Source organism: Hyaena hyaena, unplaced genomic scaffold, assembly GCF_003009895.1.
Source record: "Hyaena hyaena isolate Hyena2069 unplaced genomic scaffold, ASM300989v1 scaffold_1183, whole genome shotgun sequence".
Classification (NCBI taxonomy): Eukaryota; Metazoa; Chordata; class Mammalia; order Carnivora; family Hyaenidae; genus Hyaena; species Hyaena hyaena.
In genome coordinates this window covers 130,633-151,564 of record NW_024081817.1, presented here as the reverse complement: position 1 = coordinate 151,564, position 20,932 = coordinate 130,633, and the positions used below count along the sequence as shown (strand labels likewise).

At 40.1% G+C, this 20,932-nt stretch overlaps 1 protein-coding gene across 3 annotated transcripts in view; it reads right to left on the bottom strand.

Moving 5' to 3' along the window:
• The window catches only part of NTRK2 (neurotrophic receptor tyrosine kinase 2), a 138,559-nt gene that overhangs the window by 83,692 nt on the left and 33,935 nt on the right, over positions 1-20,932 (bottom strand). For all 3 annotated transcript variants that reach the window (XM_039222730.1, XM_039222732.1, XM_039222731.1), the window contains 5 exons: positions 20,005-20,073; positions 16,916-17,070; positions 3,958-4,094; positions 3,308-3,440; positions 557-862 (listed from right to left, as the gene is read on the bottom strand). In XM_039222730.1, the coding sequence (XP_039078661.1) occupies positions 557-862; positions 3,308-3,440; positions 3,958-4,094; positions 16,916-17,070; positions 20,005-20,073 (800 nt within the window). The remainder of the gene's footprint in view (positions 1-556; positions 863-3,307; positions 3,441-3,957; positions 4,095-16,915; positions 17,071-20,004; positions 20,074-20,932) is intronic.

The window sequence follows — 20,932 nt, the reverse complement described above, 5'->3', positions numbered from 1 at the left end:
GTTTCTCATCCAGGTGAGAGGGCAGGAATCTGAATTCCAAATGCATAAGAGGCTAGAAAATACATCTTCAGTAGTTCTTGAGCCAACCAAATATAGTCCACATATGTACAGTTTTGCCTGAGTTTTGCCATGATGGGTACAACATGGCATTTAACACTTGAGATAAAGATAGTGTGTGCATCAGACTACTGCCCAAAATGATTCATCTGGACTTGGCTTTGGCCCTATGCTTCCTCTGGCCGGTGGCATATGGCCTGAAGAGACTATGTGCCACTGCTAAAGCTGGGCCTTGGGAAGCTGCGCATATTTCTTGTTGCCCACTTGCCATCTGCATTTGCCACTGAGAAGCAGACCTCCTGTGAGGCTGCTGTTTCTTCACCCATGCTCCAAAATAAAGACACACAGAACAAAACCCCAGCTGACCCATACACAAGACTCCATAATGGTGTTTTCAGCTGCTGGGTTTGTGGGTGTTTTATTGCAGGCATGATTTGGTCAACAGTTGAATGATATACCCTATCATCTCCCACCAGATGCAAAAGCATCAGCTACTCACCATCATCGATTCCAGGCCAGCCCATGAAGTGAGCAGAAATCTGTTTCTCATCCTTCCCATACTCATTCTTGGCTACTAACTTGTAGTCCCCATTGTTCATGTGAGTGGGATTATCCAGCTGAAGACAGCCATGGTACTCCGTGTGATTGGTAACATGGATTTTAGTACAGATGTACTTGGACTCATTCAATATTGCCCCGTTATAGAACCACTGAAGCGCTGGTTTGGGGTTGCCTTTCACAGTGAATGGAATGCACCAGTGGTGGTCTGAGGTTGGAGATTCGAGAAATGTGATAGTTGGAGCAACTAAATTGAAAAAGAGAAAGTTAATAGCATCAGAAAGCTCAGAATTCTCCCCATCTCCAGATTTCTGTGTCATCAGTCAGGGGTTTTATTCAACAAACTGATTGGTTTAAGAAAATACAGGACCAGCAACTCTGGAATCCATCAATATTTTGAATCATCATCAAGGCTGATGGAACTCCCTACAGACAGCTTCAAAGAGACTCTTTTCCTTGTATGTAAGACCCATGAATCATAGTCATTTTTCAAATTTTTTCAGTGTGAGAACCAGCTCCAAACAGATAGCAGAGATTTCTGACAGCAGAAAGGTTCATTGGAAGTCAACTCTAGTTTCTAACACATATGCCTTGATATTATGTGGATCCATCACCAGAAAACTGAGGGCCACTGTTTTTACAGCACTTCTCTCAACAACACAAATAATAAACTGACTTTGGAAATCTTGCCTGAAGCTGGGATCTCATATAGCTTATTTAAAACAAGTCAAATTGACCAATGCAGTGACTGCTGCTACATACGCTGATTGATTATTATAGAGTATGATCAAGTGGTACTTTTCACTGATTGCCAATAGTAAACGCTCTTTAAAAGCATCACATTTCATTACAGTACACTCCATTTTTGCTAGGATTCCAGAAGTCAATGTTTTGATCCTTTTTAACTGTCTGGGGTTCTATCCAAACCTAGACAAACAAACGCTGAGATTACTTTAACTTTAAAAATAAAGCACTTTATGCTTTGGGGAAACAAACATTCAAGTAGCATTTTCAAACAGAGTACTTATCCTGAGTGAGGGTATTTAAAATCCCTCATAACTGTTTATCTTATTGTGGTCTGACTTTGATGACAATATAATCGAGGACTAGAAAATACCTCCAGAGACCTTATAGCATCATTTTTCAGGTGACGAAACCCAAGTCCAGCAAAGTTAAATGACTTGGTCAATTTTAGCGAGTGAGACGGATCTGGAACAGGGACCCGGGCCTCCTGACCCCTAACCCAGAAGCCCTTCCATCCTTGCTTGCCTTCCAGTTGTACATGTTCATCACACAGAGAGGGAGAAAAATCACAGCCTGCTAACAAATACGCTTTGACCGGGGTCACTACCAAGGCTGTCTCAGCTGTTAAAATTATTCATCACTTATTCCTTCTATTCTTTATCTAGATTTTGGTAGATAAGGTCAATTCTTCAGACCATGGCAATCACCATAGATAGTAACTGAGAGGGCTTTGAATTTGAGTGTCCTTATTTATAGTTCTGTGTTACAAATACAAGGACCCCAGTAGAGTAGGGATAGCACTTACCTTCCTCCCACCAGCCCAGGCCCCCATGCCTAGGCCCCACATATTCTCTCCACCATGCTCAAATGAGCTTTTGGTGAGGTGTTGATTTAAGGACATAAAGTTGGACGTTGGTTGCATGTGTTTGGGGATAACATTGATTTCAGGCTTCTGGGTGGGTCGAAATGATGAGGAATTATGAGTCCAGTACCTACTAAGCACAGAGGTAGTACTGACAGTGACAAAGAATTTACAGTTGATGACCAGAGTCATGTACTCCAACAATCACATACTGAATGTGTGCCGCAGGTGACCCTTAACTAGTGTATTGACACCATGTGGCTATGCGTGTGTGATGTGTATTCACACACCTGCAAACTTGTGTTTTTCCCATCCAAACACTGATCTAAACACAGTAAAGTCTCGTTAATTTATACCACGCCAGCTCAGAATTTGGAACGATGTGCAAAGTATATGTGATTTTTACCAAATACTTGTTCACCCTGAATGCTACAATCTGGAATGCGAAGATATGTGTTGTGTTATTTACAACATTGGGAAATAACTCACTTATGCTTAAGAGGCAGTAGTGTCCTGTATCTTAGTTTCAACATAGACAGAAATTTAAAACAATTATAGTAAAAATGGTCTGTGGGTAACAATACTTTTGAATAACTTAAGCAGGACACCACCAATGTTCCCACAGAAACCTGATGTCAAACTCTTGAGGTTTTATTGCATCAATTGCACAACTGGGTGTTTGTGAACAGCCAGCCCAAAACGTTAGGTGTCGTAACTTTAATCTTCATATGGCTTTTATAGAGAAAAGAAACTGGTTTAGCAGAATTTAAGCTAAAACTTATTAACAAGAGGAAAATAACCAGTTCAAAATATGTTCTATCCTAAAAAGGGGCAGGAGGAAAGCCCACGAGGACAAGTTGAAGATCAAAAAAGCAGCTTAAAAGAAAGACATGCATGAGTAAGAGGGATTTGCAGAAACAGAACATGTGAAAGAGGCTGATATCTCTTTAAAAAATAATACACACAAAACACTGCACACACTTTTTTTTTTCACACACTTAAGCAGCACCCAGAGTGCCCAACGACAAATGCAGGCATGTCCACGATCATTTGCTATCAAAAACACAGGCCAGTGTGATTACGTACAATGTACAGTGAGGTTGACAGAATCTTGGTCTTCTCCTACAAGATTTTCTGCCACACAGGAGATCTGCTTCCCACTGTCATCAGCTGAAATGTTAGTTATCCTTAAGGAGCCCTGTGTGTGGCTTGTTTCATTCTACAAATAAATTAACAGACAAAAATAATCTTTATTATGACTGATGCTGAAGTGACAAGATTTGAGGCTGCTCCCCCTAACTAAAGAAAGAAATCTAAACCATTAGAAAAGGTTTCTGACCTGAATGGGAGCCAGGCAAAGGGACAAATCAGAAGCTATTCTATTTCCCTAGATTACAGTTGTTAATGTGTAAAGCTGATTTGGTCTTTGAATTCTTACCTACCTTTCTCCAAGGGACAAGGCCACAAGGAACATCTCTCCCCTTGCTCACAGGGTCACAAGAAACTCACTAGAGACACAAGGACTCTAATCTAGTAGGTGTACACAATGAAACTGCAAACCTGCACTAGTCTTTGTTCACTAAAAGGATAAACAGCAAGTAAATGTACATCAAAAGACAGCATAAATTTCTCTTTCTGTCCCTATAAGATACTAAACCATCATCACTCAATTAATACAATCTCAAGTTCTGAGACACTCTCGTCTTTCTGTGAACAGAGCCAAACAAAAGCCTTACCATATGCTTGGAAACCAGATTACCAACATCCCAGTACAAATTCGGCACTGGATCGCCCGCAACACTGCAAGATAATGTGATAGACCTTCCCTCCTCCACCGTGAGGTTAGGTGCAGCCAAATTTGCCGACGGCAAACCTGAGGAACAAGAACGGTAAATGGAGATATACATAAATAGTTCCATGCAGTATCAAAATAGCAACAAATTGAAAACTGTGTATTCTTTAAAACTGGTATTTCTTTACTTGTTGAGACTGATTTATGGTGATCTGAAAAAGTATTGGTAAGCTTTAGGTAAGCTTTACAGATTTAACATGAACCAAACAATGTGCAGTGATAAGATTTGTAAACAAATGCACATTTCTTAAAAATATTATGAAGGGTGGCTCGCTCAGTTGAACATGGGAATCTTGGTTTCCAGCTCAGGTCATGATCTCAGTTTGTGGGTTCAAGCCACAGTTTGCGGGCTCTGTACTGACAATGTGGAGCTTGCTTGGGATTCTCTCTCTTGCTCTCTGCCCCTCCCTTGCTGACCTTTACATGCATGCATGCATTCTCTCTCTCAAATAAATAAAAACTTAAAAAATATACTATTGCAAAATAACTTTTCACTTTTAAAAAAAGAGCTACTCTATAAAACTGTCTTCTACCTCTTTCACTGTTCTACAGTTGCTAATCTAGTTTTTTTTACTGTTTTTTTTTTTTTTTTTTGAGAAAGAGAGAAAGTGAGAGAGAGCAAGCACAAGTGGGGGGGTGGGCAGAAAGAGAATTCCAAGCAGGCTCCACGTCGTCAGCCCAGAGCCTGACTCGGGGCTCGATCTCAGGAACCAAGACATCATGACCTGAGCCGAAATCAAGAGGTGAGCACTTAACTGACTGAGCCACCCAGGGGCCCCTCTAACCCAGTTTTTTGCACACAAATAAGTATCTATAGATTATTTTATCTTGTTTATTCTCCATTCTTCTCTTCCCTTTTTTGTAATCAAAAGCAAAAGGGTGTGAGGCATCTATGTTTTTGGATAAATCCATTTTTTACATTAAGTAACTCATAAATATAACCTCACCACCAGGCCTCGGTTTTGAAAAAGATTATGGGGGAAAAAAGGTAATTTAAAAACAATCTTCAGACATGAAGCCTGACCATCACAATATTAGAATGTTTCAAAACTGTATAAGTCATAGTTAAATATCCTAAGGAAAACTGGTTACTGTAAAATTTACGATACGATAAAAAACAAGTCATGTGGATCTATACTTTCGAATTTCAAAAGCTAGCTTTTCTTTATTGGGGACATTATCACCTTATTAAACTATAACACCTAGTGGGTGTTTACACTGCTTGCAACCACATGGGACTCATAGCATTTTCTGCATGAAGGCACGTCCCAGAGAGCCTAACAATATGTCAGGGCCTGCCTATCAAGCTAGTCCTGCTCTTGGTATCAGAAACTCTGCCTGGCACTGCATTCACCCTGACAGCTGTGTCCCAAGGACCTATGACACATCATTAACTCAGGAGTAACCCAGAGTTCAGAAAAGGCGATTCATCTTCGAGAGCCGTTAAATTGCCCTATCTGACCCACTATCTTCACAAAACTGCGTTACGCCTCTGGCCTATGATGCCGGCCTCATGTTATAATAATGACAAAGCCATTATTCTTGATTATGGAAACCAGACTGGAACAAGGTTTATACGGCGTAGGTCTCATGGTGTTCCCACCTTTGGCAAAGGACTTCCCCACAAGATCTGGCTGTCAGTGGCCTGCGTGACGTTTTCAGAGCCTTCCCGTCAGGAACCAATAGACAGCCATGTTGTATCTTTCACAGGGCTTCAAAAACGCCCCTAGTACTCTGAGTTTCATACTCTGAGGTTTTCAATCTGTCAAATTTTTATCTTCTAAGGCTCTTCTTTTGTTCCTCAATGGTCTTCTATTTTTATAGCACCTTGTCTGTTTCACGGGTGCAGTATCTCCTGATCTCTTTGAGAGGTCAATAATTTCTCTTGAATTTTTCTTCTCTCCCCATCAACACTGTTTCTTACAACTTTTTTTAAAATAGTTTATTGTCAAGTTGGTTTCCATATAACACCCAGTGCTCATCCCCACAAGTGTCCTCCTCCATTCCCATCACCTCCCTTCCCCTCCCCCCCATACCCATCAGTCCTCAGTTTGTTCTCAGCGTTCAAGAGTCTCTCATGGTTTACCTCCCTCCCTCTACCCCACTATTTCTACTCTTCTTCTCCCCCACGATCCTCCATTAAGTTCCTCCTAATCCTCCTATACATGCAAATATATGGTAGCTGTCCTTCTCTGCCTGACTTATTTTGCTCAGCATAACACCCTCTAGTTCCATCCATGTTGCTACACATGGCCAGATTTCATTCTTTCTCATTGCCATGTAGTATTCCATTGTATAGATAAACCACATCTTCTTGATCCATTCGTCAGTTGATGGACACTTAAGCTCTTTCCTTGTTTTGGCTATTGTTGAGAGTGCTGCTATGAACATTGGGGTACATGTACTCCTATGCATCAGCACTCCTATATCTTATATACTAGCAGTGCTATTGCTACTTTTTTTTTTATATCTTTGTGTTTGTCTTTGTTTGTGTTTGGTTTTGTTTGTGTCTTTTTGCTTTGTGTGTTTGTCTCTCTGATTATAAACTTTTCTCAAACAGTGAGTATCATTGGCCATTCACACATCTTTAAGAACAAGGTATGAGACACCTTGTGCATTTAAATGCCAGCTTTGTTGTAGAGTAATATTAGTGGCCTTATTACTGCGTACTACCATTAGATCATTAGATCACTGTGGGACAAGGTGTGGTCGAATTATTCAGATAATGATCTACCAACCAATCCTGCCTGGAAGAGAAAGAAGGATGGAAATATCAATATTCAGTATTTTCTCTAGGGCTCCCACAGCCTCAACATTTTCTGGAGTTCCTGGTAATCTTTGTTTGATCCTCTTTAGTGAATAAACCTCCAGGGACACCCGGGTGGCTCCATCGGTTAAGCCTCCGACTTCAGCTCAAGTTATGACCTCACAGTTCATGAGTTCGAGCCCCACATCATGCTCTGTGCTGGCAGATCAGAACCAGCAGCCTGCTTCAGGTCTGTGTCTCCTTCTCTCTCTGCCCTTCCCCCACTCTCTCTGTCTTCCAAAAATAAACACTAAAGAGAGACAGAGAGATAAAATAAACCTCCAGTATTCTCCTGCAGAGGGAGAGGTGCAGTCAGCTGAAATGTATGGAATAAAAATGGCTTTAACTGCTCTATGAGGGACTTGACGCACTCTCCTGTGCTCGGTTCTCCCTGCATTCCTGCCGCTTCCTGAGCCTTGGAGCAGCTCTGCATCCCAAACCAAGGGTCCCCACACCTTTGCCGGCTGCCAAGCTGGTAATCAGCATTCTCAGCATTTAGATCAATTTCTATTCATCCTTCTGCTCTCCAGCCTGCAACCGTTTGTGTCTTGTTGATTCCTCTCCCATATTCTTGGACTTTGAGATTTGTCTGCTGATTCTGGAGGGATCACAGAGCCAGGGCCTGCCCTGCTGCCTGTCCTCAAGGAAGGATCTCCTCCACCAGCCAGATTCCACCAACAGAGCTTGGAGGCAGCCCTCATGGCACCTTGAACACAACCTTATGAAATGAATTTCCTACTTTTTACAAATGCATATAATAGTTTGGAAGTCCTGTGTAGGAGGAGGGAAAAAAGGTTAAAATAAAGATTCTCAGTAGAGAATGCTGTGCCATAATCTTAATTTCTCCTAAAAAATTTAATGTGTTTTTTTTTGTCAAGCCTAAATGTATATGATTAACAATTCTAAAAATGTTTGTTTATTACAATAATAGTAGTAGTATTTATTGGGCATTGACTGAACCAAAAATTCTTTTCTAGTACTTTATTTTTCTTTTATTTATTTGTTTATTCTGAGAGGAAAGAGGGCAGAGAGAGAAACTCAAGCAGGCTCTGTGCTGTCAGCACAGAGCCCAATGCGGGGCTTGATCTGATGATGGTGAGATCATGACCTGAACTGAAAACAAGAGTCCAACGCTCAATCGACTGAGCCACTCACATGCCCCTCTAGTACTTTAAATGATTGTTTTATTTAATCATTACAAGGAATCATGGAGTTAAGTATTTGTCCTCATCTACTTCATGAAGACTATGAGTTCTGGAAACATCAAGTACATCTTCCAAAATTGCCCAAGTACCTGTAGACCTGGGATATGAACCCAAAGTTGAAGGTCTTCACCACAACACTATAGTTCCTTCACAGAGTGCCTATATCCATGTTAGCACAGAGCATAAATACCAATATGTATCCATAACCTAAGAATTTAGTTCATTTAAAAAATAATTACGTGTCTATTTGTGAAGGAAGAATGAGTCTCCTTTATTTATAGAGAATTTGTATCACCCTGTCATAGCAGTCTCCACAGGAGTCTGTGCAAAATTGGCCAAGCCTAGATCTTTTAAATGTAAAGTCTTCCACAAATGAGTAAGCATCTGACTCACGTTAATTCTAAGGCATTAATATGCTGGCCAAAGATTCAATAATGGAAAAAACAATCTGTACTTGAAATATCACTTGAGGCTTAATTAGCACAATAAAAATGAATTGGGATGCATGAACAGCCAAGGCAGGATAAACCATTTGCCAGGCACTACTTCCTGGCTTAATAAGATTTGAAATCGGCACAAGTACAGAGCAAAGCTCAGCGATGGATACTTCCAACAGCTTCTGGCACTACTGTCATGGGATCCTGATCGAAGCTGCAGAGCCGTCGTCCTCTGCACTCTGAGAAACCTCACTGGAGATAAGAGATGACCAGCTGCCCAGGCAGACAGACACCTCTGTGTCAATGTCACTTGACCCGGATGTGTTCAGAAAGGACATACCAGCCTGCAAACCTTGGCAGAAAGCCACCAACCACGCAGTGAAAAGGCTGACTTTCTTGACAGCAGGGCCGCCCAAACTGTAATATGCATGTGAGATGGCCAGCAGAGCTCATTAAAATCATTGCTTCTTTCTAGTAAGTTTGGGTTGGGGCCTTGAGAGTCTACATGTCTAGCACACTGTTCCACAGACTACACTTTGAGTAGCAAGGGTTTGTTTAGATAATAGGTGTTGGCTGGACAATTGCTCACTAGGTTTTTGTGTCTACAACTATTATTCTTAAATTTGGCAAAGGCCCGAGCACTTCATCCATGGAAATTTCCCCAAAATGTGTTCTGTGGAACTCAGAACTCCTTAAATTGCTCTGCTGGGGGGCTGGAGGAGGGAGGTGTGGAATATCTAAGATTTAAAAAAACAAGACCCTACAGGAAATTCTGTAACCCTGAATGTTCACTATGCACATCATGTATTAAAAGCTCTCAGAAGTCCTGCTCTAAAGGAACCGTTTCACTTCCACTGATCTTCTATTCCCCAACTGTTTTGAGTACACCACTTCTCTGTGGGATCTCACTGTGGCTTTGTTATTTTTATTTGTAGTAATTTTACTATAAGAGATACATATATTTAAATATTACATGTAAAATATATTAAAGGCTACATGTTCATATTGATGATCATAATAACTTTAATAGCTAATGTACTTAATATGTGCTAGACCTCATCTACGATATTTTCCACATTACCTTATTTGTCATCCTAGAATCTCTTGAAAGCAGGACTCATTAGTATCCGCATTTCCAGATTAAGTGAAAGCTATCAAGTATCATAACCAAATAGGTAATGAGTGGGAGTTGGCCTTGACCTTCATCTGTCTCCATGGCCTTAACCAACACACACAGCATCCTTTACTGGGCTCTCTCGTGCCTCTGTGTCCTTCCATTAGCGCACACTTCCAGAGGGTTGACTACACTGACCACGTCCTAGGATCATTATTTGAAAGTATGCAGATTCTCAGGGCACCTGGGTGGTTCAGTCAGTATAGAGCATCAGATTTCAGCTCAGGTCATGATCTCACGGTTCATGAGTTCGAGCCCTACATAGTGTTCACTGCTTTGTGAAGCTGTCAGAGCAGACCCTGCTTCAGATCTTCTGTCTCCCCTCTCTCTGCCCCTCCCCCACTCATGCTCGCTCTCAAAAACAAGCATTAATAAATAAATAATAAATAAATAAATAATGAATTATGTAGATTCTCTCCATTTCTTTATCACCATTCCTAATGGATAAGGAATGTTCATTACTAATATAACATTAGGTAAGAATAAATTCAGGTGACCTATCACTAAAAAAATAAGAAACAAAGTATGTAGGATCTCACTTCCTAATAAGTGAGGCAAACTGACCTCTAACCCTTTGGAATCATTAACTCAACTTTGCAGTAAGTGACATAAGTCACGTTTGGGTTTCATTTTTCAACATCCACCTGAAGTTAGGGATTATGTTCTTTCTCATCTTGTTTTAGTGCTCCTGAGCTCTGTTCATTCTGTGTTAGGTCACCATTCCATGCATGAAATATTCAAGTAAATTATGATTTTGTCTACTGGCTGCTCTCCCCTCACTTTCTCTCCTTTTGGCATATCTTCCAATTCATCCCTTAAGTGTATATATTTCGCTACCAGGAATGAAGCCAGAATGAGCCTGACCTATTTAGAAGTGGCTGCTTTACACCCAGTTACGAAAATGACAGAAAAATTAGCAAAGTGACTTTCCAGGCCCAAATTGGAAATGGTACTTCTATGCTTGTGAGCTGTGTCATTACAGTGTCAACAACCAGGAAACTTCTAAACACAAAAACTGTGTCAGCAGCTGACAGGAAAAAAAAACAGCTTTATTTTCCATCCTAAAAAGATAAAGGAAAACAATGGTGCACTGTGTGGCTGGCTTTATTTTATAGACAGAACCTGATCCCAAGTAAAAGTAAAAGCAAAGTAATAAACTAGACTTTGTAGATGTTTTTCAGAAAAAAAAAACCCCACAAAACAACAACAACAAAAACAATCTAGCTAAAATGGTAAGAGAATACTGTGTTATATCAATCTAACTACCAGAGTATTGACATAGAATTTCCTTTTCATCTTCCATAATCTAACACAATAGAACTATGATCAGTCTATTTTTCTGGTTTATAACAATGAAGGACTCTGTAGGAATTGTAATGGACGTGTATACAAACCACAGGGCAACAACCAAAAGTATATTTTATTGGTTAAGTAAAACCAATTTACCTCAAAGAACCAACCTTCTCTCAGGCACCTGTGATCTGATTTTTACCATCACAAATAATATTTTGTTGGTGTGTCTTAAGGAATCTCTACATTGAAAGCTTCAAAGTCGGAAAAGTTGGGAAAACTGAAATCATTGTTATAAATAACAAGGAAACCAAAGGCAGAACTGATTTCAATCCAAGGCACCATTAAGGGGGTTTTATATAGTGACTGCACAGTCTGACCACCAAGTGAATTTCCACCTTATATTCACTGTGGGACTAGCATGTTCTGTGGTAACTAGCTCCTAGTAAAATGGGCAGAGCGATTGTTGTGATAAGACCCAGAGGAATATTGCCTTTCTTAAACAGATTTGTCATCTACTTAGAACAAAGCATCTCATCCACTGTAACACTTCCTGAAGAAACTCTTGTCCCAAGATTTAAATCATACGTAAAGAATAAAGTATACCGTTCTTTAATAATCCCACTTAGTGAGAGGAAATGATTGAAAAGTCTGAATTGCAAAAGGAACTGTTGAAGATCAACCTACAAGGTGACAGGGACATTCTTCTATTAAGCCAGTACAATGATCTGGCAAAATATTCTTCCTTCTATAAAATGTGTGTGATTCAATCTCTGTCTCCAGAACTGGTGTGTGTGGCTGCCCTTTTTTTCTGATTAATGGAGATTTTAGATGAATGTGTTTTCTTGCCTTTAATAAAGTTAAATTGTTGCTTCAATTAATAAAGCTTTTCTACGGTTAAAAAGGACCTCGTGGAGAAACAGACCACAACATGTTTCCCAGCATGAATAAATTTACAGTAATTCACGGCAGGAGGGGCTGTTAGAAAAATACTGTGAGACATTTGGACCGTGCTGCTAATGGTAACAGGGCCATTAAACTTCCCAACCCCGCCTACCAAGCTCAGTTAATCACTAAGGGCAGAAGGAAAGGGAAATACTTTCACAATGCGAAATTTCAAAGGGAACTACAGAGTGTTAAAATATGGAATAATTCAGCTAGAATAATATAAATGCTTAAGTGATCTTAACTGAAATATCTGTACCATTATATAAAAATTTGGTCCAGCCTGATCATTAATATAACATGTGTGGCTCATGCATTTATTAATTGATGAATTCAGCAAACATTCATCAAATGCCTAGTATGCTCAAGAGATACATTAGACCCCACAGAGCATGTATTTTTGCTTTAAAAATGTTGAAGGTTTGTTAATACAATACTTAGATGGCAAAATAGTAAAAGGGGAAGTTTTTAAAGAAATCCCACCCTATGAAGGAATGAAATCTCAGTAATTATTTCTCACTGAAATTAAAATGTTACCAGTTGCAAGTGAATGGAATAGTCCTAGTTACTGGCAAACCGTTGGTTTAGAATGATGAAACAAACACATAAGACCATGCAGTACTCTGATGAGTTACTCTTAGACTTAGCTAACAAATATCATACAAAAAAAAGTGAAGCTGCAATGTAATTAACCACAATGTGAGTAACCACAACAGATAGATTTTAAAAGTCTGCAAAGAGCAAGACCTGAAAGAAAAGCCAACCGACCACAAATCCAAGCTCTAAACAAGACATCTGACTTAAAAATAGTAACCTATTTTCTGATTCCTTTAGTATCAACTTTCAGAAACTATTTAAACCCAACAGCCTAGCGTCATCTACTGCTCAATCTAACTTCTCTTTAAAGAGCCCAAACTAGGAAACCATGATGAGGAAAAGTAATATACAATGAAGCCCATAACTGAAGCTTCCCGTTCTGATCTCAAATCTCTAGAAAGCTTGCAAAACTTTAAAAATCCAGAGCCATGCTGAAAAATGAGAAGGCATGCTGTTGGTGGATAAGGAACCAGAACACGATGAGAAACTCCTGAACAAGACAGAGTGAGAGAGTGGGATTAAAGAAAATCAGCAGAGCCTCAAAGGGACACATAAGGATTTGCTACACAACAGCGAATAAGACAGGCTCTAGGCTGACCCAAGACTTAAGGGACAGATGGCAGGGCGAAGTGGAGTCCCGCTTCTGCTGAGCCAGGGGGCCACGGGTTAAGAAAACGGAGTAGACGCGACACATCTTGTCACTTTGCTCTCACTGTGGATGCAGCATCCAGCAAGGGCTGAAGACACCCCCAAACAGAAGCAATGGGCGCAGGAAGCTCACTAGAGAAAATCAGCAGTGCTAGGTACTGATGACACCCTGGAGATACGGTGAACCTCCAACATGCAAAAGGGTGTGTGAGTCATTAAAAAAAAAAACAAAAACCCAATCACCAGAGATTGTGGAAATTCAAAATCAGTTTTTGGAAGGGAGAGATCCAGTATCTGGAGAAACAGCAGAAGGCGCAAAGAGTGAGTTAACCACTTTCCCCTTCATGCCTCACAAAAGGACAAGCAGATAGGAAATGCTACTGAGGGCTGAGTGGTATGGGGGAGGGGTCGGGGGCACTGGAAGTGTAGATGGAAGACTCTCCATCTACATAAATTAGAAGATTCTTCCGGAACTGCAGACATAAACCCTCAGACTAAAAGAGTATGCTACATCTCAAACAATGTTAAAAATCTTATTTTAGAATAAATGTTTTAAAACATACACATTCTTAGTTACATGGTGGTACAAATATTAGAATAACATGGAACGGGAGAAAATCCTCAAAGCTTCTGGAAGGAAAAGAAAAGCATAGGTTTCCTGTTAAGACGTAAGCATTAGACTGGCCTCAAGCTTCTCATCTGCGATGCTGAATACAAACAGAACATGGTACCCTATCTGCAAAGTTCTAAAAGGAATTTGTTTGAGTCTAGAATTTTACACTTAGCCAACTCCATTAAGAAGAAAATATATAGTCTCGAGTTTCCACTAGGCAAGAACTCAAAGATTCTTTTTTAATTTCTCTGAATGAAATATTAGAGGCTACACACCAGCAAAAAGAAAAGCCACTCCAAAAGGTAGTAGGGAACAAGAGTTTCATGGCATGCAAAGAAATAGTTAATTTTCATAAAAGTCAAGTAATAATCTAAAAATAAATTCCTATTTGACACCAACCTGAGAGATGGGAGGAGAAAGTAAAGGGGAATAAAAATATCTTTTCCGGTCTTGTTGGGAGTTATCTCTAGATATTCACAAGAAAAAATATGTTTTGATATGGGCAGTGAATATTTGGGCATTATATATCTACAAAAAAAACCCAAACATAATGTATAGCTTTCAAACAAATTAAGAAAAAATAAAATAAAAAACACTATCAATGGAAGAAAAGGAAAACACTGTAGAAAAATAGACAAAGGATAGAAGTAGACGATTCACTAAGGAAACACAGAAGATACTCAATAAGCATCAGGAGTATGCAAACCAAAAAGCAATTACCTACTGTTTTTTAGAGAACCAAAAAAATAAGAAGTTTGCTAATATCAAGGTGTGCCTTGCTGGAGTGGCTATAATTTGGTACAACTGTTTTTTTAATGTGCAAATTACAGAAGCCAAAGCTTTTGCTTTGTGCTCTGATTCTAGGAAAACCTTCTCATCTGTATACTGTACAAAGAGCACATATAAAATAAACTATTTGTAAAAGAAAGAAAGAAAGAAAGAAAGAAAGAAAGAAAGAAAGAAAGAAAGAAAGAAAAAAAAAGAGCACATATAAAGATGCTCGTTGAAACATTTCTGGAGTGATGAAAAATGAGAAATAAGCTAAATGCCCATAAATATGGAAATTTTAATGTAACTGAGATAGATTCTACCATGACTACCGTGCAATGATTCAAAAGAATATTACAGATCTCTAAGCACTAACCTGAAAACAAGAAAAACACGTGTTATGTGTAATGCAGGTTATCTTTACCACAAAATGCATCAGCATTACCTGTGCAATTATTAATAAGTAAAAACACATTTGGACAGAAAGAAAAATTAACAAACAACAAAACAGTTTAAGAATACAAAAGTGGTAGAGAAATGATTTTACAAGGTTGCTTCTTGATAAACATCATTGACATTGAAATTAATAGGGAACGTTACAGTGAACGTAACCATCCTAAGGGAACAATCAGATGCATGTCCCCCAAATTGTGACAGTGAACTCAAAAGTCCCTCAGACACACACGTGACTAATTTGTAAGAAACAAGTAAAAACTTACTGAAAGCTGACAAACTGACCAGGAAAAATGAGGACCAATTCTTTCTGACCCTTCCCCTCCCCCACCCGTAATGGTCTATCAACAACACTGTGGATTCAGTGCAGTACCGAAAGCTGTCAAAACAACTTGGCCAAAAATTAAAATTATTAAAAAAAAAAAAAAAAAAAGAGCTGGCTTCAGGCAAGGGCAAAGCAGACGTCTATTAAGAGGCCGTTTTAAAAAAAAAAAAAAAAAAAGAGGCCGTTTGTGAAAATAAAAGCAGGAGTTAGATGCGCTCTCTTTCTTCCTCTCAGCGGTTGCTGGGCTATGCGGTCACAACAGCCATGTGGATTTGGGAGTTGGCCAAGAGGCCAGGTGACTCAACACTGAATTTCTTGTCCCTCCAGGCGATTTCTCTCAGCTGTGCAAATTTATACCAGAACAGAGCACAGTCGCCCTCTTCTCAATTGGGAGGAGATACGCATTAAAAGTTGGGTTTAACATGTTAGAAGTTCGGTTTGCTAGTTGTTGACTAGCACAGAAAGCTGAGGGAAGTTGTCAAGAGAACAAAGCCTGGTTCCCCCATTTTGAACCAAGGGCTCTAGGAGAAAAGAATCTGTGGGAAGAGTAACTGCTGTCTTGTAAGTCCCTTCAGGGTAAGAAACAAATGTTTCTCCTTCTTTTTCTTACATTCTCCTTAAAAATGAGCAGCAGCTATATTTTCCTTCAAGAAAAATGGACCCCAAACAAGAAGGTCTTCTGAAAACAAAGAATCGAATGTTCCGTGGTTCATATACAGATTCCTCACAGACAGAAACCAGGTGCTACATGGTTTTCTGCTCTGTCACCAGCCACTCGGCCAGAATATCAAATATAACTGTGAGCTAATTAACTGGTTAGACTATGCATCTGTGTGTATTTGAGGAGGTACATCAATAACCCAAGAGCAGGAAGATCCCAACCAGAACACTTGGGTCTTCCTTCCCTGCTGCTAAACACATCAGCACTCACAGAAAGATGTGACTTTATCATAAGGTGCCCCCTTAAACTCTGGAGTTATAGATGCTGAGGAGGGGTGAGGGCAAGATGGGGGCAAAACAGAGGAGGAGCTTGGAACCCTAAACATGGGGAAAAGCAAGTATAAGGGCAGATCTGTGTGCCCCATCAAGATACACAGACATCTGGCAGCAAGACAAGTTTAAGGGAATGTGCTGGATTGATCTGCATTTTCTTGTACTGGGAGGACACTTTATCATCACGAGATCTTCCCTCTCCACAGCCTGGATGCCCACCAAGCAAATACGTGGCCAACGAAGTATCCCACTCTTAGCAGATAGTCTTTGGATGGATAGATAGATGGATAGATGGATGCATGAACAGAAAAATGAACAAAGAAACAAAGGAATAAACAGTGTGCTTTTTCTCCATGCACTTTAAAGCCATCCACTCAGAATTAATATTCTACTTGCAAAGAATATTCAGCAAATTTGTTCCCAGCTGATTTCTCCACACTGCATACAAATGTTGCCCAGCTCACCAGAGACCTCAACAACATACTATATAAAATCTGGGTAGTGATAATCCTCCCGGACTCTCTACCACACCAAGGCAATTAGAATAATTAATAGCAAGTAGAATTCATTGATTTGAAAGTAAATTACCACAATTGGGTATCTGCAGGTTTGCCAGGGGAATATTCTTGCCGCTTTCATTTAGGCAGTACAAATCCTGAGTTTCTGGGCTGGATTTAGTCTCCTGAAGAGTCTTGATCCACATAATGTCACAGGAGCATGTAAATGGATTGCCCACCAGGATCCTACGCAGAACAAAAATGAAACCAGATCAGGCTTCTCTTTTCTTGTTTTATCTATACAAGTGTTTACGAAGCACTACAACATTATGAATTCTTTCTGGCCCACCATATTTGGAAGTCATACCCACCTTTATAATTTCACAATACTTATTCATTCATTTATCTAATACTTACTGGTCTTCTGCCAGGTGCAAACACCCCTGTAGATTCTAAAGGACTCAAAGTAATGCAAGACCTTTCAGAGTAATAGGGAAACAAGGCAGGGACAGAAAGAACTATAATGTAGGATAGGGATGGCCATCTTATAGGATGGGGGAAAATAAGATGCCATAACAAATTCATCATGGCAATTAACAAGTAAGTAAGATCTTAAGTGAAAATGCCAATAGTTAACAGTCGCCAGGAATGCTAACACATTTACTTGTGACCCGGATAGAGATTTGAATGTTATCATTTAATGAGTTCAAACTACAGAGGGGAGCACAGCAACTTCATCTTACTTTACAATGAGGCTGTAAATACAAAGCTAAGATTAAAATGTGAGAGCCGGGAGGGTGGCACCCCCAGCTTTCTGCACGATGCAACCACAGGTCAGCCGAACCAATGCAAGAAAGTTGGAGTAAATGACCAAGAGCCTGGAAGGGAACTCTTAAACCTCCTTCACACACACACACACACACACACACATATGCACATACACCAAGTTCAGGGTTTCTGAGAGCAAGGGCAAGTGAGCTCCAGACTGAGCTACTCAGCCCACTGTGGGACAGTCTGCAAAGAGAAAGCCACCAGTCAGCCAAGCTGCCTGGCCTCCCGTGGCCTACGATTGGTAACAGAGGAAGCAGTCAAGAGGAAAATAAAAACCACAAGAAAAAAAATCTTTAAATGCTTATTTATAATACTCAGTGGCCTATTTAAGATGAATTCCATTTATGGTAATGAGCCTTCAAATGAGGCCATTTACAATCATTACATAGGCTCTGCCTGGCATTAACCACAATACTTAAGATTTCCTTGAGGACAGGACCTGGGCTTTGCAGCATCACTTACTCCTGTGGTTTTCTGGTTGGGTTCTAAGAATCTCAGGGATCCCTAGAGACTCTTCCAGGAGTTTCTTTGGGGAAAATGTGGTCATGGCAGACTCATTTAATTTGTGTCCACTTGATCGCCTCCAAGTATCCTTCCATCACCAAAATATGATTTGATGCTACTGGAGATAGAATACAACGGGGAAGACATGCACAATGCTTAAACTCCAACTAATCTAAGAGGTTTCTTGTCACTCGAAGTACATGAAAAACTAAAGAATCTTTCAAAAAAGAAGGCACTATTAAATCCACAGAAGGACTAGAGAAGCAAAGGATCATCAGCTGTAACTATCGCAATGATCAATGACCACACAACCCTGGCAGACAGCTGGGGTTCCCTTCTTCAGTCCCCGTGCGATCCCCTCTTCCAAAGACTGTTAGAGCACATTATACTCATTTGCTTTGGTGTCTAGGTATCCCACGAGAGAGCAGAATCCCAGTAACTTCTCCTTACATCCCCAGTCCCATATGCAACCAGGCCCACAAGTAACATTTGTTGAGAGAACTGATTAAATATGCTGCAGGGAGGGGCGCCTGGGTGGCTTAGTCGGTTAAGTGTCCGACTTTCGCTTAGGTCATGATCTCGCGGTTCGTGGGTTCGAGCCCTGCGTCGGGCTCTGTGCTGACTGCCAGCTCAGAGCCTGGAGCCTGTTTCAGTCTGTGACTCCCTCTCTCTGACCCTCCCCTGCTCACGTGCTCTCTCTCTCTCTCTCTCTGCTAGAAATAAATAAAACATTTAAAAAAAAAATATGCTGCAGGGAGAAAACAAAAACGTGTGAATTTGAAATCAGTACTCTGATTTTTGACCGTCAAGGAAATTTCCTATAGCGATGCTCAAAATGTTCCCACTGAGCATCTCACTCTATTTCACATCTTCCTTAAATTTTACGGGCCTATTCCCGTGTGAGAAAGCTTACCACTTCAACTCTGCAAACTCAGTTATTCCAAAATGATCATCGACAGGGGGCCCCAGGCAACCCTCCTTATAATCCACTGACTTGTCTCTCCCCTAACAGCATCTTCTCTCTGCATGTTGTCCTTGTGAGTAGGGCAAACCCTACCACCCAGGCAATATACAGTTTGAACAAAAGCGACTGCCTGGGATTCGAAGGCCTCGTCCATCCTGCCCCCCCATCTCTGACACACAGAGTCCCTGCTTCTGGGTTCTCTGGGCAACTTCCCCATAGGGATGTCAACAGTTCATACGCGCCTCGTGGTGATAACACAAGAATTGATCACACCTGGAAATGCTGACTAGTAGGCATCAACACATTGCAATCTTTCTCCTCAAATTTTACAGCAAAGTAAATTAGAGAATAAGGGTATATACTGAGCTCAGTAGCAGACCTGGAAGGGAATGTCACAAGAACGAGCAGGGGGGCGAAGGACGACCTCTCCTCCAATGTTCACTAAGCACCAGCCGGCACTGCGGTTGGCGGATATAAACTGGAGAGTGTTGTGCCCGTGGCTATTTCTTCCTTGGATGGGTTTGCTTTCCATTAGGTCCTGGACCTAACAGGAGCCAAACATGTCACCACAATGACACAAAGCATCCCCCTGCCATCTTTTTCTGTTTTCCCTCCATTAGAAAACAAACCTTTATGTAAAAACATTTAAACTCATTGTAAATGATATCTTACTGTTGAGGCTGCTGGGTTAATCTGTGACTGAATCATGTTTTTTTATGAGGGAGTAAAAGCACGAGTGGCCCAAACCTGAGAAATCTTTTTTTTTTTTCAAGAATTTTGATATAAAAATACATCTGCAGCATCACTCATTAAAAAAAAAATACTTAATTACTCTTTCCCCTGAAACTGTTACCAAATGACACACAAGAATCGTTACTTACAGTTCAGACAAATCAAGGTGACGGAAATGTTTCCTAGACAAGCTTGTAAGTTTATTTCGGGTAAAATTGCTGGAAGAAACCAAAAATGTTCAATGTGAATTTAAAACGTTACAGCTCAAGAATAAAGGATGCAAGTAGAATTTGTTTTTTGTTTTTTTTTTCAAAATACAATTTCGTTTGACCATGGCGCATGCTTTATTTCGACCATAATCTCTTTCTTCCATCTGGAATGACAATTTAAATTTTCCTGCCTCTCCTACAATTCTTGTTCATAGGGGAGCGGAAGAGGGGGCATAATTTCCAAAATGTCTACTTTTAATCTCTTTCTTAACAAAAAGTTTATTTTTTATATGCTGATTCAGAGCCAAGTTATACACTTCCTAGAGATCTCTGACCTGTTGAATGATTAATAGGAGGAATAAACTTAATTTGATTTAAAACCACAACACTCACTAGGGGAAAAGATACTTTAAAATTAAACAGCATCGTGAATATTTTGAAATTACAAGATATATAAAACTCTGAATATTAGCTGAATTTAACACATCCTTGCAAGAAAGAATACACACTGATAAACTCTGATTGATTGATAAACTCTGCTGATTGATAAACTCTGCAGATTGTTTACACATGATTTCTAAATAACCCGGTAATCCCAAGATAAGGACAGTAACAAAAAAAAAAATCACAAAACAAGGGAAATTTTAGATCTCATCTGACACTATTCTAGCAACACATCATGTTTCCTGATACTGGGCTGAGAGGTAAGAACAGGGACCTGAGGGTGGACAGTTGTCCCGGCCCTTTACCTGAAGCTAGATTATTGTGTCAGCCCAACAAAATAATCGGTTGACCAGACATCGGCTATGTCTGACCGGCCACGTTCAGAGAAGGGATCTAACCCAGGATCTAAAGTATGAGCCAAGGT